We start from the raw sequence: 23,430 nt of genomic DNA on the forward strand, positions 1-23,430 counted from the left end.
ATTCCTGGCGTATCTGTTCAAACGCATCAGTTATGAGTACCGAGATAATGTCTGTGAAATCGGTGGTTCCACAGTAAATATGAAATGAATCTGCCATTTAAGAAAGGGTAACAGCAACATTTTATTAACATCTAAAAGCATCTGTAATACTTCACGTACATCATTTGTATGATTGTATTTAATGCAGACATATTATTGTGAAAAGCCTTCATTATATTGTGCACATTCAGGTGCAGAAGTGCATCTGGAGGTATTTAATGCTCATTCTGGAGAACCCCCAACACTGCACGTTTTTGGTGTCTCTCTTATCTGACACACACCTTTGAGGTCTTGGAGTCTTCGCTAATGAGCTGAATCAGTCGTGTTTGAATAGGGAGACATCTAAAAGGTGCAGTGTTGGGGGTTCTCCATGACCAGGATTGGGAACCACTGCCTTAGTGCATTTATATGACTGTTGCCGAACCCACACATAATGGGCAATATCTAGATTGGGAACAGAGCTCAGTTATCTGATAAAAATGTAACTAGTATTGCCATTTTGCACTGCAAAGTAATGCATAAGTCAGTAATGGTACAATGACCTTTTCTAAAAGAGACATCACCATTGGTCAGTGTTATCTGCCATCACAAAATTCTAGATGAAGGTTTGCTAGACGTCAACAGTGCACAGAGGTTCACTGCCAGGTTGAGCGGACTCCATTATAGTCATCTTCGGCTTCTTTCTTGCCTCCTCCTGAAAAAAACAATAAGACAACTGACTGAACACTAGAAAGGTTTAAGCTTTAATCAATTTACTGAATTTATCTTGGTTTTTAATCTTCAGCCATTTATCCGTTCAAGATTTGTCATTTGCAGCTGTACCCTTTCTCGAGCCAGCTTCATCATCTCTTCTCTTAGTTTGTTGAGGATGTGAAGATTTGGCTTGTTCTTTTTGGCATACTGCTGAAGCTCAATCACGCTCTTATCAGAGTTCTCCTAAAGACGACAAGAATCCAACATTAACGTCTCGATCACACAAACAAAAAGAAACATTCCTCTCATGTTTAATATATTAAAATGCAGATTATGTTCTGACCTTCTTAACCATCTTGTTGCTTTCTCTGCCGTACATGCGCAGCAGTGAGCCCCAGTTCTTCACATGAGGATGAAGCATCTGAAGAATCTTCTGTGATGCCAGCTGCTTTCCAACCCTCTTATTTTTACCTGCAGTCAACAAGAGCAGTGTTAGGTATGCGTCTTGAGATTAACCTGCAGAGTGGACCAACATGACATTGTGAAATGCTCTAAACGAAACCTCTTAAACATGGATACTCACACCAGCCGCGTACAGTGTGCTTCCCACATGTCATGACATATTCACTCTTTTGATTCTTTCCTGGAATCACCTCAAACTTGATGCTGGTGTCACCCATGCCATGGTTTCTATAGAACAGACGACAGCAGAGCTTCAGTTGCTTTTCAATCAGACATCACATTTCAAGGACCCATGGTTCTATTAACATGCATTTCCTGTAATACAGAGTGACAGACTCTCTATCACAACATACCTCTTAAGGCACTCATGAAGGATCTGATATGGTGAGAGTAAACCTGCTTTGTTGGCCAGCTCATACACCCTTGAATCTTCAATACTGATATGATTAAAATACTATGGGAATTGAGAAGGAAATAAACATCCATAAGTACAACAAAAGAACAAAACTCTGATCAAAGATTAAAAAAATAATAATTTAGAAAAGAGCAGCACCTCCTGTTCATCTCCCTCTATAGGCTTCTCCTCAGACGTCTGCTTCACAAAGTCAGGAATAAGGATCTCCAGTGTTGCTCGAGCTGTCAAAAAAAAAAATATATATATATAGATTTACAATATCAATACTGTACACAGTTTTGCTAAGGTTAAAGAAATAGATGAAGATAAGGGGCGGAGGTACCAGCTTTATTCTTGGCAAGTTTTTTACTACTTGCTGTTCCTGTGCCATATGTAACACCATCTATAATGACTGAGGCTCCGAAGGGTTCACTTGGGTTTTCTAGGCAAACAAAACAATATTACATAAGGAAAAAGAAACCAAACACACACACAAAGTAACATTGTTGTGCCATAGCAGGCAATGTGTTAATGTGATTTTATCATGGTTAGAGGGAGACCAAAGATGTCTTTAACCAAACCATTCGGCATGGCCTTAATTGTTTTATTGCTTTCACAACCGCATTATAACACATTTAATGTACACTGATATAAAAAAACTTTTTCTGCCAAGTGAGCTCCTTAGCACAACTATAAATGATACTGCAGAGTGCAGATATTGAGACTCAGTACACCAATAACTCAACATGTGCTTATTACTGGCTATTTTTTCACAGCTTCACAATTACAATTTTCGTCATAAGCATTATGCCACTTACCACATTCAAAAAAGTTGTAAACTGGTCGCACTTTGAGCACTCTTTGCATATACTCGTGCAAAATGCACACCTCTGACTTCCCATTGGGGTTGATGACAAACTCTGAAATATAAACACGGTCAATCATGTTAAGAAAAAACCACAACACCGTGGTGTGTACTACTCAATTCACTAATGCAATTACTCCTATACAAGTACCTTTCTTTGTGGGGGTGTCTTGTACAGACAGTGTGATGAGCTTTTGATTGGCTGGTAGGATGGGCCTCTCAGACTCGGCCTGCTTCCTCTTCGTGTCCCTGTTGAACTGTCTGCGCTCAGCCCATGTGCGAAACTTCTTAACCGTCACTTGCTCAAAATCAAAGCACTTCTCTAGGTATCTTTTAAACTCCTCAATGTCTGGGATACAAGTCAGGAGAAGAGAATTTACAAACCATTTGGATTTTAAATAGCGATGCACAGGAGACAGTGAAACCTCATCCTCTTACCAATAGACTCATCCTTGCACACCTCCACCTTAGCTTTGACCTGGCCCAGTGCTCCCTGTGCAGTATCATTGGCTTGGGTCTCCTTCACCTCTAAAGTCACCTCTTCACCTCCTGGCTCCATGAGGTCAAGATCTGGATCTTCTGATGTCGGCCTGCCGGTCGGTTCTTCAGTGGCAGTAGAGTCCGGTTCATCGACACTCTCCAATGGGATGCCCTCCTCACCAGATTTCACTGGAGACACCGCTGCAGTCGGAGTCACCTCTCCATTCTGTTCCTTTCCTTCTAGATCCTTCATTTTCTTATAGTGCAAGCAGGGAATGCTACTGGTTGGTGGGTCATGTTTCTGGGGGGTGAAATGAGCAGAATACAGGGATGAGGTGCATGAGAATGCAAAGCACTCAATTTGTAAATAGAATTATCTGAGGGGAGCCAAGCATTTACCCTAATGCTTCCTGTTCCAAGGAAGTAAGGTCTAGACCAGGTGACAACTCTGGTGTCCCGGTGGAGGTAGACTGGAATGCCAGAGTTATGGAATGTCATGATCCACCCATCGGGTAACGGCTCAGTTGGTGGACGCCCACGACCTTAAAAAGAAATAAAAACTAGTCAGATCTATAACTACCTATTGTAGGTTTTTATGTGGTTTGAATCAGTGTTAAAAGTCAAATGAAAAGTTTATATTTTATTTATATATATATATATCTCTCTCTCATAAAAGGAAAACCTAAAAAACATTAATGGAACCAACATAAAATAAAACAGAAATGCCCACAAATTACTTAGTCTGATTCTGAATAAACACTATTCAAAAGTCTGATCAAAAGTCAGAAATTATCACATTCACCAAGGATCAAAAATGACAGTTAATAAGATTTTCACATTGTTACAAAATTGTTTTTTCAAATAAATGCTGTACTTTTGAACTTTCTATTCAATAACACATCCTGGGAAATGTATAGTTTTCCACAAAAATATGAAGCAAGTGTTCAACACTGACAACACATTTTTCCTGAGCACCAGATCAGTATATTAGAATTACTTTTTAAATAACTAGAATTTATAAATTATATTATTATAAATCTACAAAAATGTAAATATGATAATAAAGTTACTAGAAATATTGATATCAAATATTTTCAGAAGAAATTAAACAAAGCCTTGGTGTGTATACACAAATACCAATTTTACATACTTGAATTCCGTTGTGATTCAAATTTTATAGTTTTTTTTTTGTTGTTGTTGTTTGTTTGTTTTTACAAAATTTGTTAAAATACTTTGGCAGCACAAAATATAAAAATAATTAAATCACAGTGAAACCCACAGAAAACTCTAATAACCTTGGGTTTGAAAAAACATCTTCACATTGTTATGTGATAATTTTTTCCCATTCTAATAATAATAATCCCTAACCTATTTTAATAATCTTTAAAAGTTTTGACAGTGTAGCAAAAGAGTGTAGAACTTCCAATCAAATCTAGGAGTTAACCAAGTGTTTCTGGGGCTCACTCTTAAGAACAGTCTTAATTTTGGTCATCATTGGCTGAACTCCAGCCTCCCCGTCTGAATGGGGATCACCGTCTCCAGCCAGACGCCTCTTCTTGGGCATGGGCATGCCTTCCTCCAACAGGGCATCTACATCATTGTCAAAGTCCTCCTGGAAGAATAGGTGGGTTAGTACCTGGCAGCCACTGACACATCACCTAAACATACATCAAGATTTAAATCAAGCCAATTTTGTGAGCTGTATTTCAAATCTTCTTCAAATGGACCACCTTGTTACAGTCAAGGATCCTTCCTGATTAATAAACGACACGCACTCTATTTGTGGGAGATGCACATTTAAGGAGAAGTTTTGATTGGTGTCATTTACAGGTTTAGACAACAATAATATTATATTTAATTAGCCAACTGTAATGTTTCAATTTGAACGAATAAAACTGCCAAAATCAAAAGAATAATAATAAGACAATGCATTTTACCTCATAAGAGTAATTCAGGTCCTCCACATGTGATTTCTCCTGTTGAACTATCATCTGAGACATGAAACCACTCGGCTCCCCATCTTCCGCTTCAAAAAAGTTCTCGCTGAAATCTTCCAGGTCGTCCAACACTGCAAACTCAACCTTGTTCTCCTGCTCTGTCTCCAGCTCTTTACTGTTTCTAACTAACCACGAGGAACCAGTGGTCATGGTCGAGCTGCCCGGCAGACTTCTCTGCTCTAAAGAATCATGCAATTCACCATTCGGTCCTTCTAGGCTCTGCTCTTCATCGCTATCCTGCCCCAAACCAGTGTACAACACCTTCCTGTCCTTGCTCTGACTGCTGTCTGAGAATCTGACACTGATCTTTACATCTTTTAGGAGTTTGAGATCAGGTAAGTACTTGGTAACTGGGGGAGCATGGCGAGCGGTTCTAGGGCACGTGGCCATGGGGTCAGGGCTACCTGATGGATGACTACTAACAGACAATGTGCGCTTGTTGAAGACGAGCCGTTCATCCCTGTCCACTGCTGGGGTGTGTTGGTGTCCATCACCACCAGAGCTAACGTCCATTTCCTCTGCGTCACTGGACGTTTGCAGGGGAGGTGGTGGAGGTGCTTTACTGTAATCATTCCCAGCCAATACTGCGTCTGGTGGCTCCAAAGGGAGGGGAGGTAAAATCTCATTCACATCCATATTTAAGTTGTTTAAAAAAATAAAATAAACTATTAAAACCTATACGAGAATGAAAGTGGGAAGGTATCTGCCTAATTTAGCTAAAAAAATGCAGCCCCCAATACATGCACAAGTATATTACACAACTCTAGACATCTATTCAACAATATTCAGGTTCATGGTTGAATATGCTAAGCTGACTACATTGCTCTTTTCATTAATGTAGACAGCTTTTTAGAAATCACTGTCTCAATTATTGGAAATCACAATGCATTCAGCTTAAACGTTGCCCACATCTAAGCACGGTCCATCCTGTGATGCCAGATCTTCTGCCAGTGCTGAAAGAAAGAGAAAAGGCGAAATAAAGAAGAAGCATTCAAAGAGCACAAGAGAACTGGATCTAAATGGTAAAACTTCTCAGACGCTCCTTCTATTTCCCAAAACGTTTACCTCACAATGTAGGCCCCAGGAAGTATTAACTCAATTGATTCACAATTGTTCGTTTGCTTGTCGAGATTAAAATCGGGAGTTGTTGCTCAGTAAATAAACACTGTATTGGTAGAGTAATATAACGAAAGGCCTTTGCTAATTGGTCAGCTAAAAGAACCAGAAGGTAATGTCCAGAAGGTAATGTGGAATGGTTAACATTAACGTTACATTTCATAACGCAGATATTAATAACTTTGTGTCTCACAGCTGCTTGTTGTTTACAGTTAAGTTACGTGCGCGCTTTCGTGTTTGTTTAGGTGATCCATGCCTCGATTAGTTCGCCCGTGTTAGCTGTAATAAAACATTTTCAACCGAACCATGCGTGAACCAGCTCGAAAGGAGTAAAAATCAGAGCAGTGTCTGCACACTATTCTCTTTTACTCACCTACTACACAAATGTTCTACTGAAGACCGTGTGCAATCAAATGATTTTTCCGTTTATGTGTTTCAGAAAGCCGTCTCCTCTCTCCGCCATCTTTACTGCAGAGCAGAGGATCTGAATGAACCAATGAACACGCCTCTCTCAAAAAATGCTGTCTGCGTTCATGTTATTAGACCAATATTCAAGTTTATTGAAATGTGCTTCAGATGCGGCAAATATTGTGCAGTTTTTTGTTTTGTTTAGTTTTTTTGCATGGTGAATAATGTGTTACACCACATCATTAGCAGACAGAATCAGATATCAGAGTGTGATAATCTACCTTCTGTTGTTAATGACGTGCATTCTACATTCAGTTGTGATCACATAAGTGTATGACTATACACGGACAGAGCTGTATGATGTTAGTCTCCTACATTTTATTAAACAACAAAAACAAAAATATTTATTTTGAACATGAATCTTAAAAAATGAGACTCATTGCCAGTTGGCTTACTACTGCTATTTTTTTATTTTTTAGACCAGTTTGTCCTAACATAGTGGTTAATTTTTTGCATCTGTATGACCCCTGAATGTGAACAGGTTAACTGAATTCCACATGGCTGCGTAAGAAGGTTACCGAAATCTGTTACCCTACTTTATTTTACACAGAATGGTTTTATTGTTACCCAAATTCACTCTGGTGATGTCTACCCTCCTCTATTTTATATTCTATAAAGCACATTTTTATGTGAATAGATTTAGAGACAGGATTTGACAAGTGTAACCAAAATCCGTTGCCCCTCTGTATTTCACACTGAAACTGTGTGTGACCTATGTTAATGTTACCCAGATTAACTCTGGTGATGTCTAGCCTCCTATATGTTGTATTCTAGAAAACAATTTGCTTTTATGCGAACAGACATAGAGATACACAGAATACGATAAGGCAGTTTAACAATACCGAAACCTTTTACCTCTCTGTAGTTCACACACACAAACAAAAAGGTGCAGCCCACTTTCATGTCACCCAAATTCAAGATATCCTCCTCTTACTTATATATTCTAAAAAGAATTGTGCTTTTATGCAACCATAACAGGTTACCAAATTATATCACCATTCTCTATTTTACACAGAATGGCTTTATTAATTGAACAGTTCCTTTCCAAATAGGACTGAACACCAAGAACTGTATGTTTTTTTATTAGTATCAAATTTAGCTTCAAATTAAATATGAACATTTAACTGGTTTTCTTAATGACTTCATGTTTGTAAGAAGATTTGTTGCTTCAGCAAACAAAACCGGGACATGTGAAATAATAATGAGTAATAATCGATCTACATTTGGCTTAACTGAAACGTTTAGAGCAGTTAACATGTCAACAAGTTATAAAGTAAAAGAATCACTGAATCGAAAGAACCGATTCAGCCGAAATGAGTCGCACATGCCAGCAAATGACCTGATAGGGGGCGGTAATCGTTCTTTTTATCCATGAACAGCGGCCGCTAAAGAAGAGCGCTCGCAACGTCATTTGATGACGTTTCACGAGTAACGTCAGAGGAAGTTATTCCAGTAAATTCGCGTTAACTAACAAGTTAAAATCATAGAAGCTTTACCCACTCGAACGTTAAAAACAGAGCAGTTTTTTAATCAAAGCGTCAACCTTTTCCCACCAGCACGATGATGATGGACGAGGACCAGCCCAGGACATTGTAAGTGCTGCTGTAGTTTAGTCGGCCACTTTACGAAGCCAAGCTCGTGTTTAAACACGTTTAGTAAAGCGGCGCACAGGTCGCAAGCGCAGCACACCGAACGAAGATAATCAACTCAAGGGTATAACTCCGTTAATTACTCTTTGTGATATATATGAAGTGTGTTTTGGGCGTCCATGCTTTCAATCCCGACAGCACAAGCCGGTTAGACAAACACCAAACTGGGGCAGCGGAACCGAGCCTAGCAGAGAATCCACCCACTGTTTCCCTTAACCTTATTTTAATTCATCCGGTTATGTCCAAAATGGATGAACTAATCTGTCCACATTACGGCGCAGAAGAGGTTTTTGCCAGCACACAAGTTCCGTTTGTAGCGCTAGGTTTCCGTTACCGAGCTAGCTAACTACCAAAACACGCTTAAAATGTATTATATCTCCCACATAGCCCTTCGTACTCTTTCCTCTAGTGTAAAATCGTGAATCAGACGGACAGTCTGTTTACTATGCGTGGTTTCTCTTATAAATAGAGCTTTTGGAGCAGGTTAGCAGTTGGCTCTCGTGCGCTGAAAACGTGGCAGAAATGAAACCTCGCGGAATGTGCTGCTAGCGTGAGAGAAGCAGGAAAAACGCGACGCATTGACCGTGTTTCTCATTTTGCTGTGCTTTTCTTTTTTTAGGTATGTCGGGAACCTCTCCAGGGACGTCACGGAGGCCCTCATCCTGCAAGTGTTCTCCCAGATCGGCCCCTGCAAGAGCTGTAAAATGATATTTGATGTGAGTTGAAAAACATCTGAAATTCAGGGAAAACCGAGAAATATTTGGCAGGCCTGGAAAAGTCATAGAAACTGGTAGAACCTCAAACGTCATGGAAATTTCTGTAGTTAATACACATTTATTTTCTAGCTGTGATTGGTTTGGTGTAGAATAAAATTTCTACAAAAAGAAGTATTTTTGATCAGATAACAAATGATTCTTTAAAAAAATGTCTACTAATAACTGATGAATCTCGAAAGTTCATGGAAAAATTCATCTGATCAAAAAATCCATGAGCCCTCGACACCTGTAACTTCCCAAGATCAGTGCTTGACCCAGATGATTTTGTTTTTCAGACGGCTGGAAATGACCCGTACTGCTTCGTGGAGTTCTATGAGAACAGACATGCTGCTGCAGCTTTGGCTGCCATGAACGGCAGGAAGATCTTAGGAAAGGTAATATATTGCAAACACACCCTCAAAAGTAGATCGGATATGGTTTGAAATGAAGTTGCACTGCTCCAATGTCTTGCCAGAGCTATATTCTTAGATGACGCACTGAATATCTTTAGTTTGCACAATTATAGTGTGTTTACAGGTAAATTGCTTTTAACCTGTGCATCAAATCTTTCAAGTCCCTTCATCTCATCAGCTATTTACAACATACAAGTCAAAATATATTGACCAAGGATTTACTACTAAATTTATGGTGTTTAAAGCCTTTTTTTGGTAAAACATTTTTCTGGGTTTACAAATTGAAAAAAAGAAGCCACAATATGACCACACAGTAAACAAGTAAAAAAATAGATGTTCATTGCACATGTTCATACAGTTAGCTTATGTTTTTAACATGGTAACATTTAAATATAGCTGAGAATACTACAGTTGTATTGGTAGTTTGAATCGTAATCAGCAAAAATATTTATCCAGAACGTCCTTTCAACACACCAGAATCCTTTACTGGTCCATTGGAGTGCCTGATTACTTTATTATATTTCCTATTCCACAAAGCATGTGAGCATTTTTATTTAAATCATCTTTTGGGTCCAGGTTGACCATTTTTAATTTTGACCCCCTTCATCTACGTCAACATCTAGCCTTGCTTTATCATCGTCTACACCTGTACCAGGCCTTCAAACTGAGCAAAGCCTTGGATAAATATATTCAGTGCAAATATTTTATCCTCAACAGGTATTGAAGGACCATTTGAGGAGTAATACAAGTTGATAATGTCACTTCTTTGTAAGTCTGCTATTTAGACTCTCTTCCTATGTAGAAAATAATTCCAGAGTTTTTATTTATTTTAATTGTCCCTTTTTCTTTGAACCTGAATGATCACCAGGGTTTTTATTTTGTTGTCAGCTTATTTCTTCTGCGTTTGGAGGCTCGCCATATTATGCGTCTAAGTAAGATGGAGATGATTTATGCTGCTGCTTGTCTTAATCTGCCAGCATCTGTTCTGCTTTCTCTCTTAGGATATGAAGGTTAACTGGGCCTCAATGCCAGGCAGTCAAAAGAAAGACACAAGCAGTAAGTGTACTCTTCAGTGTTGCTAGTATATACTCAAACTGTAAAGCATGAATACTAGCTTTTCTCTTTTGCTTTGTAGTTCATGAAATATCTGACTGTTTCCCCTCAAACCATTATTGTAGATCATTTCCACGTCTTTGTCGGTGACCTGAGCCCAGAAATCTCAACAGATGATGTCAGAGCAGCCTTTGCTCCGTTTGGAAAGATATCGTAAGTGGAATATTGTGTAATTCAAGTGCTATTAAAACCTCATCTGAGCTGGATTGACTAAACATTGGGATTCTTACTGATTTCATGTGTTCGGTGCAGTGACGCCCGTGTGGTGAAGGATCTGGCCACAGGCAAATCTAAAGGATATGGTTTCATCTCCTTTATTAATAAATGGGTAAGATGTAACAAGAATGTAACGTTTTGTGTCTTTCTGGCTTATTTGTTACTGATTGGTTTTGTTGCCACTGATAGGATGCAGAAAATGCCATTCAGCAAATGAATGGCCAGTGGCTGGGAGGCAGACAGATCAGAACAAACTGGGCCACAAGGAAGCCATCAGCTCCTAAACCAAACAATGAAGGTAAGTCAGTTTACACCATAGAATATGACTGTTTCTCCTCTTTTATGTAGCCACATGTTTTATTATGTGAACCACCTATTATGGAACTGGCTTTTTTTTTTCTTTTTATTCATGTCATTTATTTGTGTTTTCTACTCTAAACTGTTCTCTCTTTCTGATCTAAAGCAGCCAGCAGCAAACACTTGTCCTATGAGGAGGTCCTGAATCAGTCGAGTCAGAGTAACTGCACCGTGTATTGTGGCGGCATTGCTTCTGGCCTTTCAGGTTTGTCTAAATATTGTAATTGTACATGTGTTGTGAAAAGAATGTCATCTTGTAAGACCTTGTCGAATTTTAAAAAAGGTTTTCGCATTCTGTCAGTAAGCCAAGCAGAGCTAGATTAAAAAAAAAAAAAAGTGTTTTGAATTCTAAAATATGAATATCCTGTTTGAATGTGTTTTTCCTCCACTGTAGATCAGCTGATGAGACAGACTTTCTCTCCGTTCGGGCAGATAATGGAGATCAGGGTTTTCCCGGAGAAAGGCTACTCATTTGTGAGGTATGCATGTCATACTGCTCTGTGACTTTAAATCATTCACCTGTGCATATACTTGAATTTAACTTGTGTGGGGTTTTTTTTCTTTTTTTAGATTCGACTCTCACGAGGGTGCTGCCCATGCCATAGTGTCTGTAAATGGGACCTGCATCGAGGGCCACATTGTGAAGTGCTACTGGGGCAAAGAAACCGCTGATATGAGATCCATGCAACAGATGCAAATGCCCCAGGTAACCCTTCACCTCTCAGAAACATTTCCTCTGCTATGTTGAAAACTCGAGTTTTACTGATTCTCCTTTTTCCACAGCAGAATAAACCCACCTATGCGGCCCAGCCTTACGGACAGTGGGGTCAGTCATACGGCAACGGTCAGCAGATGGGTCAGTATATGCCCAATGGCTGGCAGATGCCTACTTACGGCGTCTATGGGCAGGCCTGGAATCAGCAGGGATATAAATAAGTACAGATGTGGCTGATTTAATCCCTCAGTCCAATCATTAGACCCCTCTCCAGTGTGGCTTCTGCCCAATGGGACTCACCATTACACCAGTTCAGGGGTTGTTGAAAGGGCTGCATTCAGCCCACTGTACATTTATACTCAGACCATTAACTTGGAAGAAATCCTGTCTTTTGTCTTTTTGTTTTTAGGCCCCAGGATATTTTTTTTTGTTGTTGTGAGATTTTCTTTTAAAAAGTACTGCATACTGCATTTCGGGGACTTTAATTGTCTAGTTTTGCAACAGATGGAATGTCTTTTCAATGTGTTGAATCTTGCAGGCTTAATTTAGCTCACACCTCGAACGGTGTAGAAAGTTTGAGGTCTAATATACTGCACTCTTTGTATGGAGTTCTTGTCTTTAAATCCAATTTGTTCACAAATTTCATCTTTTTGTCAGTATGACTATGCTTTACATTTTATTTTGATGAGAAGGTTTAAAATATTGAGACGTGTGATTGCGTTAATCGAATATAAGATATTTTATCTCATGACGCCTAATGGTAAAGGTATTTTGCATGTATAGGGGAGATTATTCTGTGGCCTTGAGTACTTGAGGTTTCAGGAACTCCATGATAAAGTTTTGGACAATTACTAAAGCTTTTAACAAGTTGTATTAACACAGAGGTGCAGAAAACATGCTTGCATTTTTTTTGTTCAATTTAAACTTTATTCTATTGATTTTGTAATATGGAATCGTTGGCTCAATTTTTAAACCTTTTTTCTTTTCATATTTTTACAAAATCATGTTTGCTCGGATCAGTTGAGGGTGCGACAGCACAGCAGCTAATTAGCGGTAATGGTTGTGCTGTAGCATCTTTGTAAAGATTTTTGTAATTCTGTGTAAAATGAGGTTGTGAATTATTTCTTTAAATCTTGTAAATTCAGGGTTTGTTGAACATTGTAATGTAATGTTGCATGGACATTCTGAGCTCTGTTCTTGTTACAATCTCTTGTAAAATCCATAAAAACATGTTCATTAGAGTTACTGAGATGCAATTTTTCTATGTTCCTCCCATACTTTTTCCCCAAGAGTCACTGTTGAATTTACAAGCCAAAGACAATGACAAAAATGAAGCGAGATCATGCATGCTTCCACCTTGCTGTATTGAGATGGTGATTTGTAATGTCAGTGTTTGGTGTATTATGGAAAGGGGAAGAAATGCAAGATACTCCTGGGTTTCAGCCTCACGCTCTCAAGTTGCTCACAAGGCCAAATTCTTTACGGACACGGGTTTTTTCTCTTACCATCATTCTCTCTTTTTTTTTTTTTTTTCTTTCTGGGCCCCAACACTCACGATTAAATCGATCAAATTGAAAGTAATGAGCAACTGTCCTTCTTTCCCCCTCTTCTGTGTCATGTAAATTTATCCACATAGTTATTTAATGTATTTTTTTCTGTCTAACTGGGATTTTTTTTTTGTTTTTGTAAAAAGCTAGAGTAAGTTTACTGTTATTTTGAAACACCCCGATTATATGCTTCCATCTAATGTTGTTCTATTTACTGTATTCCATGTGTAAAAACACTTAATTATAACCATTCAGAACTATTTTGTTGTCTTGAGTGTTCAATGAAAGAATATTTTCCAGTATTTTACAATTGTGTGATAATTCATGATGCTCTTTTGTAAAAGATGACAGATGTATCTTGGCTATGGAGGAGTGGGGTAAGATGTGCCACTTTCTCATTTAGTCAATATTCTAATCATTTCTATATTACTTATATAATATTCTAATAATTATAATTTATTTGATTGAACTGAAAAAGAAATTCAACTTCATATTTATCATTAAAACAATAATTTGTTACATATGGCAGAAATTAATTACTTCCAGTACAATGTGAAAAAAATCCTTGATCATTTTATTTTAAAGCTGGGCTTCAGTTTGCTAGCAGTCACGTACAACAGTGGTAAAAACCAGATGGTGATGATGCTTCATTCTCTTAGAAGATGCTATACACCCAACTCAACTGATTCTGGTCGACTGTTTTTATTCTTAAATAACATTCTAAATAAATTTGGAGTATTATATAGTTTGTTTATTAATAAGGTCCTATGACACAGGTTTTAACCCCTTGTTAAAAGCAAAATGTTCTGTTTGAAGAATTCTGTCAGCCTGCAGTGCTTTGGTTGTCACTTTGTTCTCAATAAAGCAATTTTATGTTTGTAGCAATAAACAAACATCATTTTCCTGTAAGTCTAAGGAGGGAGGAGGTTGCTGTAGGCCTCAGTTTCTCCCTTTGTGCCATGGACTTTGAAATTAATCATTTAGCAGATTCTTTTATCCAAAGCGACTTAGAATTGAGAACGACAACTTGAAATATGTTTTTCAACTATTAAAATCATATTTTCCCATCTCGGACATTAAAGACCTTTTATAAAGTTTTTTTTTTTTCTCAACCCTGTAACGGACAAAATGGGATTGGTTTAAAAAGGATTTTACACAGATTGTTATAAAACAAATATGTTCCTTCTTCTCATGTGTCACTGATAACAATTGTAACATTTATCATGATTGTCCCATTTTTATAGGACTGAAGCTAAAAATATACAAATTGTGTCTCTAAGGTCTCTTTATTTTTGGAAAAAAATATATTTCATTTAAAAAGTTAACCAAAACCAATTTTACAGTTTTAGCCCTTAACATGTCAGATAGTAATCAGCAAGAAATACTTTTGTTCTTAATTATCTTCCCTGTATTTTTCTAAAAATATTAAAGATGCAGTAGGTAACTTTTGTAAAAAAAAAAAATATTTTTTTTACATATTTGTTAAACCTGATGAGACAGATAATGGGTGAAAAAATCAAGCTCCTCTGGCTCCTCCCAGTGGTCCTATTGCCATTTGCATTTACAGACCGCTCCCGGTAAGAAATCAACCAATCAGAGCTGCGGTCCGTAACTTTGTTTGTGTTCAAAATGTAGAAAAAATTATATAATAAGCAAGTACACCATAAATCCATTTTCCAAACGTGTTTTTAGCTTGTCCTGAATCACTAGGGTGCACCTATAATAAGTGTTTATATTCAGACTATTTTAGATTGCTTCGGGGGTACCACGGCGGAGTAACCCAGTACCTTTGTGATTCTTCATAGACATAAACAGAGAGAAGTAGTTCCGGCTAAGATGTTCTTCCGCAAGGCGCAAGCAGTTCTGTTTATTAACCACTAGAGCGTCAAAAGTTCCCTACCGCAACTTTAATTTGACAAGGTGTGATGGGGTTGAATACTGTAACACATCTGAAGAGACACATTGAATTAAATTAAACCTTTCTGCAAATGTGGCCGCAGTTTCTGATGTATGATGCTAGTCGACATTTAAGTGGACATATTACATCAAACATTCTATTTAAAACTCAAATATGAGTTGTCATGATACATATATTTGTGACAAATACATATATTTGTGACAAATACATATATTTGTGACGGGGTTGTGGTTTTTCACTCAAAATGGCCAATGCTCTTCACGTAGTGTAGTAGAGAAGATCATATATGGCAACAATAAATAAGTAGGCTACAATGTATATACTTATGGATTAAAATAAAATGTTGAAAAAGTTGAAAAAGCTTGACAGTACCCTCCCTGACTATAACATGCCTAAAAAATATGAATACAAAGTATGATAAGCCTACTATAACCATTTTCTGCCCCGCTATTAAAGAGACCTGAGTGATGTTACACATGAATGAAGTCTAAATTATTATTGACGTAGAATGGTTAGTGTGACAGGGTTGAGTTCAGTCCAAGGGACATAACTGTAAAGTCTGTTTTATATATATATATATATATATATATATATACACACACACACACACACACACACACACGCCACTTCTGCTAATAGGCTGGACCCCCTTTTGCTTAAGAACTGCCTTAATTCTTGGTGGCATAGATTCAACAAGGTGTTGGAAAGATTCCTCAGAGATTTTGGTCCATATTGACATGATAGCATCACGCAGTTGCTGCAGATTTGTCGGCTGCACATCCACAATGACAATCTCCCGTTCCACCACATCCCAAAACTGCTCTATTGGATTGAGATCTGGTGACTGTTGAGGATATTTGAGTAAAGTAAACTCATTGTCATGTTCAAGGAACCAATCTGAGATGATTTGAGCTTTGTGACATGGTGCATTATCCTGCTGGAAGTAGCCATCAGAAGATGGGTACACTGTAGTCATAAAGAGATGGACATGGTCAGCACAATACTCAGGTAGGCTGTGGCAGGTAAACAATGCTCAACTGGTATGAAGGGGACCGAAGTGTGCCAAGAAAATATCCCCCACACCATTACACCACCACCAGACTGCACTGAGACAAGGCAGGATGGATCATGCTTTCATGTTCTTTACTGCAATTTTTGACCGTACCATCTGAATGTTGAGCAGAAATCGAGACTCATCAGACCAGGCAATGTTTTTCCAATCTTTTATTGGCCAATTTTGGTGAGCCAAGGCCAATTGTATAAGAAAATCTGGGGGACTGAAATATTACTGAATCCCAGAAATGACCCTGCTATCCAATGTAATTTCTTCTCAGTCTCCATCTTTTGTTTTACCAGAAAAATAATGTTGATTTTTTTGGCAATGATGCTAGCTCATGCTAAGACGCTAATTATTTACTTTGGAAAATATTTCACAGGATCAAATTAAATTAAAGGATCAAAAGTTAAATATGTCTCCAAAAAAATCATATACAAGGACAGACTTAATCATTATTCAACACTATTTTATAGTATAAATGATGTGGGTAGTATTTACACTGAAAAAACCCATCAAGAAGTGCATTTCAAGTACCCAGAAGATGCACTTCTTAAAAAGAAAATTGTGGAATGCTGGACACTTCATGCACTCAACTATTGCAGCTTTCACTTATTCACAGAAGATTCAGGAGTATCAAGACTCTGATGCTGTAAACTACCCTTATAAAATTCATACACGAAACAAAGAGTACATTGAATACAAAGTGTGTAGTGTGCAGGGACCCAACTATAGAATGGACTGTAGAATTTATGTAAATTGGGCCACTTTTAACAATTATCTAAATGTAAAACAGTGGTCCAAGTGTGCTTAGCAGTAGTGGAATGACATGATTTACTTATTATAAATTTAAAGCAAATTTAATTAGCATAACAATAATTTGCACTTTCCATAATATAGTTTCCATAATATAATTCCAAAACTATGCATGCAATGCTGTAGCCTTTTTTTTTTTTTCTTTTTTAAAGGCTGACATGTAGAAATACAACAGTGTTCTGGTTCACTTTCTGGCTTTACAGAGGATCTTTGTGACATTTAGTATGTACCTTTGTCCAGTCTTATATACAACATTACATCTCAAAGAGTATATTTGCTGTACAAAGGATTTGCTAATGTCACTCTTTATTTACTTTTTTTTTTTTTTTTTTGAAGTAAATTCTACTCTTAGCGCGTGCCTCCCTTTCTTATACACAAGCTGCAACACCAAAATTGGCCACTAGATGGAAATCTCACCCAACACTTTGATGGTGTCATTCAAAATATTCTTGAATTGCTTAGCATGAAAACACATTCATTGAATAGGCAAGATCATCTACAGAGGGGCCCTTCTTCTTTTAATCATATTCTAATAGTTTAAGGTAAAAAAGAATGCAATACCATTTGAATAACTTGCATATGTTTGATACAGTACTTAGTATGATGGGGCAAGTAAATGACTGAGAAAGTGAGACAGCTAGGCATCTTTGCTTTGAAACATCATTTGTCAGTCTGTCAGTGTGATTCAGTACAATGGTAGTGTGTGTGTGTTTGTGTGTGTGTGTTGTTAAGAACAAGGTGTCTTTAGTGCAAGCCATCATTAGTCAGTGTGTCAGAGCACTGGTGTGGAATAGAGGGCTGGATTGACAGTCTGATAAATGAGTGCAGCTCCTCTCTCAACAGCACTGCTAAAAACAGACAGAGAAAGAGAGAGAGAGAGAGATAGAGAGAGGGGGAGAGAGAGAGAGAGAGAGAGAGAAATGTCAGCAGATGAGTTACTGAGCAGATCAGAACCGACATAAATCAAATCTGTCCATGACTTGCTCCATCTTCTCTCTCTCTCGCTCGCTCTAACGTCAGCTCTAAAACTCTCCATACATCATACCAGTCAAACGCGAGAACATTTGTATGAGAGATTTTGACTAATCTCTTGTACTATTCAGGTAAATGAGCTGAATTCAGTTTACAGCGGATCTTGATTGCTGGATTCAGAGTGTGTGTGCGGAGTTACACACACAACTTTATTTTTCCTTTAATTACAAAATAAATCTTCGAAAACGCACGTAAATTATCTGAGGACATACCATAGACATGTATTATTATTATTAATGATAATAATAATAATAAAACAATTACAACATTTTAAAATAATTTTATAATTACAGATTTTAATTGATCATAATAATTATAATAATATTATTAATAATGAAACAACTGCAGAAAATGTTTATGTTTATTATTAAATGTGTATAAAACAACTGTAAATAAAGTTTTTTTGTTTTTTTTTTTTTTTTTACAAATGGATGATTCTATATAGGCTACATTTCATGTCCAAAGTCATTATTTATTTTCAGCGTTTTTCAAATGGTAATTTCTTTTATTATATATGTAATTTGTTTCTTATTGTCATGGATCACCAGGAGTTACAGACCGTAACAATATAATATTTTCTTACTTATATAGCTGTAAATCATGATTTCCTGTTGTCTGAATTAGTGTCAATTCTGTGTCCAAGGTAGAGTAACAGATTAGAACACTATGTAACAATTGATAATCATACACAGAAACACACACAACTCTCACTTTACTTTTGTAACAGAGCTTGACGGTAACAGAAATGCCACTGACTAATAAGATATTATGACATAAATGGATGGTGGTAGAAATATTTGATTATTAGAAATCCGAATAAAATAGCATGCCCCTTCCAGCACACATAGTGTTCATGCACTTGTGGATGTCTGGCCTTCTCCTTTTGTAATCTGACAATATCAACTATTTTAATTCTGTCTTAGTCTTCTGTCAATCACCTTTATTTATATAGTGCTTTAAACAAAATACATTGCGCCAAAGCACTGAACAACATTCATTTGGAAAACAGTGTCTCAATAATGCAAAATGATAGTTAAAGGCAGTTCATCATTGAATTCAGTTATGTCATCTCTGTTCAGTTGAAATAGTGTCTGTTTTAATTTGCAATCAAGTCAATGATATCGCTGTAGATGAAGTGACCCCAACTAAGCAAGCCAGAGGCGACAGCGGCAAGGAACCGAAACTCCATCGGTGACAGAATGGAGAAAAAAACCTTGGGAGAAACCAGGCTCAGTTGGGGGGCCAGTTCTCCTCTGACCAGACGGAACCAGTAGTTCAATTCCAGGCTGCAGCAAAGTCAGATTGTGCAGAAGAATCATCTGTTTCCTGTGGTCTTGTCCTGGTGCTCCTCTGAGACAAGGTCTTTACAGGGGATCTGTATCTGGGGCTCTAGTTGTCCTGGTCTCCGCTGTCTTTCGGGGCAGTAGATGTCCTTTCTAGGTGCTGATCCACCATCATGTCTGGATATGTACTGGATCCGGGTGACTGCAGTGACCCTCTGATCTGGACACAGACTGGATCTGGTGGCCACGGTGACCTCGGAAACAAGAGAGAAACAGACAAATATTAGCGTAGATGCCATTCTTCTAATGATGTAGAAAGTACGGTGTTATGTGAAGTGTTTCCGGTTCCAGTTTACCTAATTAATGCAGCCTAAAAATCCTTTAACGGATTTGGATATTAAAAGCATATTAGTATGTTATGTGTATGCCAGGTTAAAGAGATGGGTCTTTAATCTAGATTTAAACTGCAAGAGTGTGTCTGCCTCCCGAACAATGTTAGGTAGGTTATTCCAGAGTTTAGGCGCCAAATAGGAAAAGGATCTGCCGCCCGCAGTTGATTTTGATATTCTAGGTATTATCAAATTGCCTGAGTTTTGAGAACGTAGCGGACGTAGAGGAGTATAATGTAAAAGGAGCTCATTCAAATACTGAGGTGCTAAACCATTCAGGGCTTTATAAGTAATAAGCAATATTTTAAAATCTATACGATGTTTGATAGGGAGCCAGTGTAGTGTGGACAGGACCGGGCTAATATGGTCATATTTCCTGGTTCTAGTAAGAACTCTTGCTGCTGCATTTTGGACTAGCTGTAGTTTGTTTACCAAGCGTGCTGAACAACCACCCAATAAAGCATTACAATAGTCTAACCTTGAAGTCATAAATGCATGGATTAACATTTCTGCATTTGACATTGAGAGCATAGGCCGTAATTTAGATATATTTTTGAGATGGAAAAATGCAGTTTTACAAATGCTAGAAACGTGTCTTTCTAAGGAAAGATTGCGATCAAGTAGCACACCTAGGTTCCTAACTGATGACGAAGAATTGACAGAGCAACCATCAAGTCTTAGACAGTGTTCTAGGTTATTACAAGTAGAGTTTTTAGGCCCTATGATTAACACCTCTGTTTTTTCTGAATTTAGCAGTAAGAAATTACTCGTCATCCAATTTTTTATATCGACTATACAATCCATTAGTTTTTCAAATTGGTGTGTTTCACCGGGCTGCGAGGAAATATAGAGCTGCGTATCATCAGCATAACAGTGAAAGCTAACACCATGATTCCTGATGATATCTCCCAAGGGTAACATATAAAGCGTGAAGAGTAGCGGCCCTAGAACTGAGCCTTGAGGTACTCCATACTGCACTTGTGATCGATATGATACATCTTCATTCACTGCTACGAACTGATGGCGGTCATATAAGTACGATTTAAACCATGCTAATGCACTTCCACTGATGCCAACAAAGTGTTCAAGTCTATGCAAAAGAATGTTGTGGTCGATTGTGTCAAACGCAGCACTAAGATCCAATAAAACTAATAGAGAGATACACCCACGATCAGATGATAAGAGCAGATCATTTGTAACTCTAAGGAGAGCAGTTTCAGTACTATGATACGGTCTAAATCCTGACTGGAAATCCTCACATATACCATTTTTCTCTAAGAAGGAATATAATTGTGAGGATACCACCTTTTCTAGTATCTTGGACAGAAAAGGGAGATTCGAGATTGGTCTATAATTAACTAGTTCTCTGGGGTCAAGTTGTGGCTTTTTTATGAGAGGCTTAATAACAGCCAGTTTGAAGGTTTTGGGGACATATCCTAATGACAATGAGGAATTAATAATAGTCAGAAGAGGACCTATGACTTCTGGAAGCACCTCTTTTAAGAGCTTAGATGGTATAGGGTCTAACATACATGTTGTAAGTTTAGATGATTTAACAAGTTTATACAATTCTTCCTCTCCTATAGTAGAGAATGAGTGGAACTGTTCCTCAGGGGGTCTATAGTGCACTGTCTGATGCGAAACTGTAGCTGACGGCTGAATGGTTGCAATTTTATCTCTAATAGTATCGATTTTAGAAGTAAAGTAGTTCATAAAGTCATTACTGCTGTGGTGTTGGGAAAAGTCAACACTTGTTGAGGCTTTATTTTTCGTTAATTTAGCCACTGTATTGAATAAATACCTGGGGTTATATTTGTTTTCTTCTAAAAGAGAAGAAAAGTAATCAGATCTAGCAGTTTTTAATGCTTTTCTGTAGGATATGCTACTTTCCCGCCAAGCAATACGAAATACCTCTAGTTTTGTTTTCCTCCAGCTGCGCTCCATTTTTCGGTAAGAGCCATTCCTCCAACACTCCAGATGTGTGAATGGATAAGAATATGAGCGAGCAGATGAAATAGAGAGAGAGATGTATGTGTTACCGCTGTCCAGGAGGAATCTCCATGTAGCCGTGTGTTTGAAGACTGTATCCACACGTGTGTGACAGCTCACAGCAGAGGCTGACATAAAATAAACACGTTACAGTAATTAACCTTGACAGGCTCAATGTGGCCGCCAGAAGCAACTTTCTCCTAATGATACAATTAATTTATAATTAAGGCACACTGTCTAACCAGAAACAGAGAGAGAAAGTGCGCACTCTTTGATACATGAACATAACCTCTCTCATTCACAGACTACAGTCACACAGTCAAATACACTGCTATCCGTTTGTCACTCTTATATAGCACACGTCAACCAAACTCGCTCTCTACATTCTGCTGTGACTGTGAGTGACTTTGGCTCTTTTATAGCTAGACTGCATGATTGACTGCTGGTAGATGACATAACCACACCATCTGTTTCCCAAATGAATTTTTTTCTCCATTGATTACCATTCTGACAAAATAAATGGATGTCACATTGACTGATGAGAAAACACTGATGCTCTACTTTTGTGTGTTTTAATATCATGGTATTTTGCACTATTTCCCTTTTAAACTCAGTCTATCATCTGATTACTGGATTCAGGAGGTCCTCTGCTGGTGAAACAAGGCATTACACTGCACTGTAGGTAGCATTGCCTGTTAAGGGCCATTATTGCCATGAGATGCATTTACTGTCAAATGTCATCACTCTATTCAGGCCTTTTTCAGGAGCCTGCAACTCAAAGAAGCCCAAAAGCATTTTTTCCCTCACACCCTTCTCTCTGCTACACACCACTGAGGCTTCATAGATCTCCAACCCAGAATGTCCACCTCTCACGTTCAGATCATAGATTCGTTTTTGACCAAGCACATTGTTCATCATGTCTGTTTTATACATGTAATATTTATTGTGCAGCATAAGGATTCATTAGTAGCCTTCAGAGAAGACAGTTTTATCAGACCATATGGCCCTGTCTGTAGAACACACACATTCCATCTGTAGGATGCCTGTGAAACACACACACACACACACACACACACACACACACACACACACACACACACACACACACACACACACACACACACACACACACACACACAGTCTGTCTAACAGACACACGGTCAGCGTAAGGTTAGCTGTTCTTTTATGTTGATAAATATGACATTTGCATCAATTAATTAGCAGAATTGTTGCATTAGCATCTATATGAGGACAAATGCACATATTTAAAATCTATAAGGCTTGGCGTCAAAATCTGCTGCAAATATCATATTGAATCAATGCAGTGCACATATATATATATATATATATATATATATATATATATATATATATAATGAATGTTTAAATAAATGTTAAAATTAAAACCTGAAAATATAAAAATAAAAGCAAATTTTATATATATTTCAGTTTTTTAACATTCATATTCATCCTTAAATGTTCAGTTATTTTGTAATTTTTATTAGATTTTTATCAAGGAAATATTTCTTCTTTTTTTATCTAAAATGTATATATTTTGTTTACATTTTTTCTATCACCTGATTCATGAGATCCTCTGTTCATATGATCCTTGTGTATAATGAAGGTAAGGGAGCAAGCTTGGAACTCCCCCTGGACTCGTAATAATGAAA

At 37.7% G+C, this 23,430-nt stretch overlaps 2 protein-coding genes across 6 annotated transcripts; one reads left to right on the forward strand and one right to left on the reverse strand.

Moving 5' to 3' along the window:
- Positions 1–96: 96 nt before the first annotated feature.
- Positions 97–6,563, reverse strand: LOC127957477 (microprocessor complex subunit DGCR8). The gene is made up of 14 exons (XM_052556029.1): positions 6,420–6,563; positions 4,871–5,883; positions 4,398–4,545; positions 3,333–3,475; positions 2,892–3,234; positions 2,605–2,802; positions 2,407–2,508; positions 1,932–2,030; positions 1,748–1,830; positions 1,548–1,648; positions 1,316–1,422; positions 1,076–1,203; positions 862–975; positions 97–733 (listed from the first exon to the last, which is right to left on the reverse strand). Exons 2-14 carry the CDS (start codon positions 5,564–5,566, stop codon positions 650–652), a joined length of 2,346 nt encoding a protein of 781 aa, XP_052411989.1. The 5' UTR covers positions 5,567–5,883; positions 6,420–6,563; the 3' UTR covers positions 97–649.
- A 1,323-nt stretch (positions 6,564–7,886) lies between these two features.
- On the forward strand, positions 7,887–13,539 carry tia1l (cytotoxic granule-associated RNA binding protein 1, like). 5 transcript variants are annotated; one of them, XM_052556032.1, is made up of 11 exons: positions 7,887–8,106; positions 8,783–8,879; positions 9,215–9,313; positions 10,333–10,387; positions 10,510–10,597; positions 10,697–10,772; positions 10,850–10,958; positions 11,124–11,222; positions 11,412–11,496; positions 11,588–11,723; positions 11,801–13,539. In XM_052556032.1, exons 1-11 carry the CDS (start codon positions 8,075–8,077, stop codon positions 11,951–11,953), a joined length of 1,029 nt encoding a protein of 342 aa, XP_052411992.1. In that variant the 5' UTR covers positions 7,887–8,074; the 3' UTR covers positions 11,954–13,539. The 5 variants fall into 5 exon arrangements, with proteins under 5 accessions (XP_052411992.1, XP_052411993.1, XP_052411995.1 ...); XM_052556033.1 differs by having other exon boundaries at positions 7,891–8,106; positions 11,804–13,539; XM_052556035.1 differs by having other exon boundaries at positions 7,909–8,106; positions 11,127–11,222; positions 11,804–13,539.
- Positions 13,540–23,430: the final 9,891 nt, after the last annotated feature.

This window comes from Carassius gibelio, chromosome B5, assembly GCF_023724105.1.
Source record: "Carassius gibelio isolate Cgi1373 ecotype wild population from Czech Republic chromosome B5, carGib1.2-hapl.c, whole genome shotgun sequence".
NCBI lineage: Eukaryota > Metazoa > Chordata > Actinopteri > Cypriniformes > Cyprinidae > Carassius > Carassius gibelio.

What these genes read in the sequence shown, in the direction of transcription:
- LOC127957477 (XM_052556029.1), bottom strand. Translation starts at nt 5,566, where the DNA reads ATGGATGTGAATGAGATTTTACCTCCCCTCCCTTTGGAGCCACCAGAC. An exon ending in ACCTGAATTACTCTTATGAG is followed by an intron (nt 4,546 to 4,870) that starts GTAAAATGCATT and finishes CTATTCTTCCAG; the next exon opens with GAGGACTTTGACAATGATGT. An exon ending in TTGGAACAGGAAGCATTAGG is followed by an intron (nt 3,235 to 3,332) that starts GTAAATGCTTGG and finishes TTCACCCCCCAG; the next exon opens with AAACATGACCCACCAACCAG.
- tia1l (XM_052556032.1), top strand. Translation starts at nt 8,075, where the DNA reads ATGATGATGGACGAGGACCAGCCCAGGACATT. An exon ending in TCTCCTTTATTAATAAATGG is followed by an intron (nt 10,773 to 10,849) that starts GTAAGATGTAAC and finishes TGCCACTGATAG; the next exon opens with GATGCAGAAAATGCCATTCA. An exon ending in AAAGGCTACTCATTTGTGAG is followed by an intron (nt 11,497 to 11,587) that starts GTATGCATGTCA and finishes TTCTTTTTTTAG; the next exon opens with ATTCGACTCTCACGAGGGTG.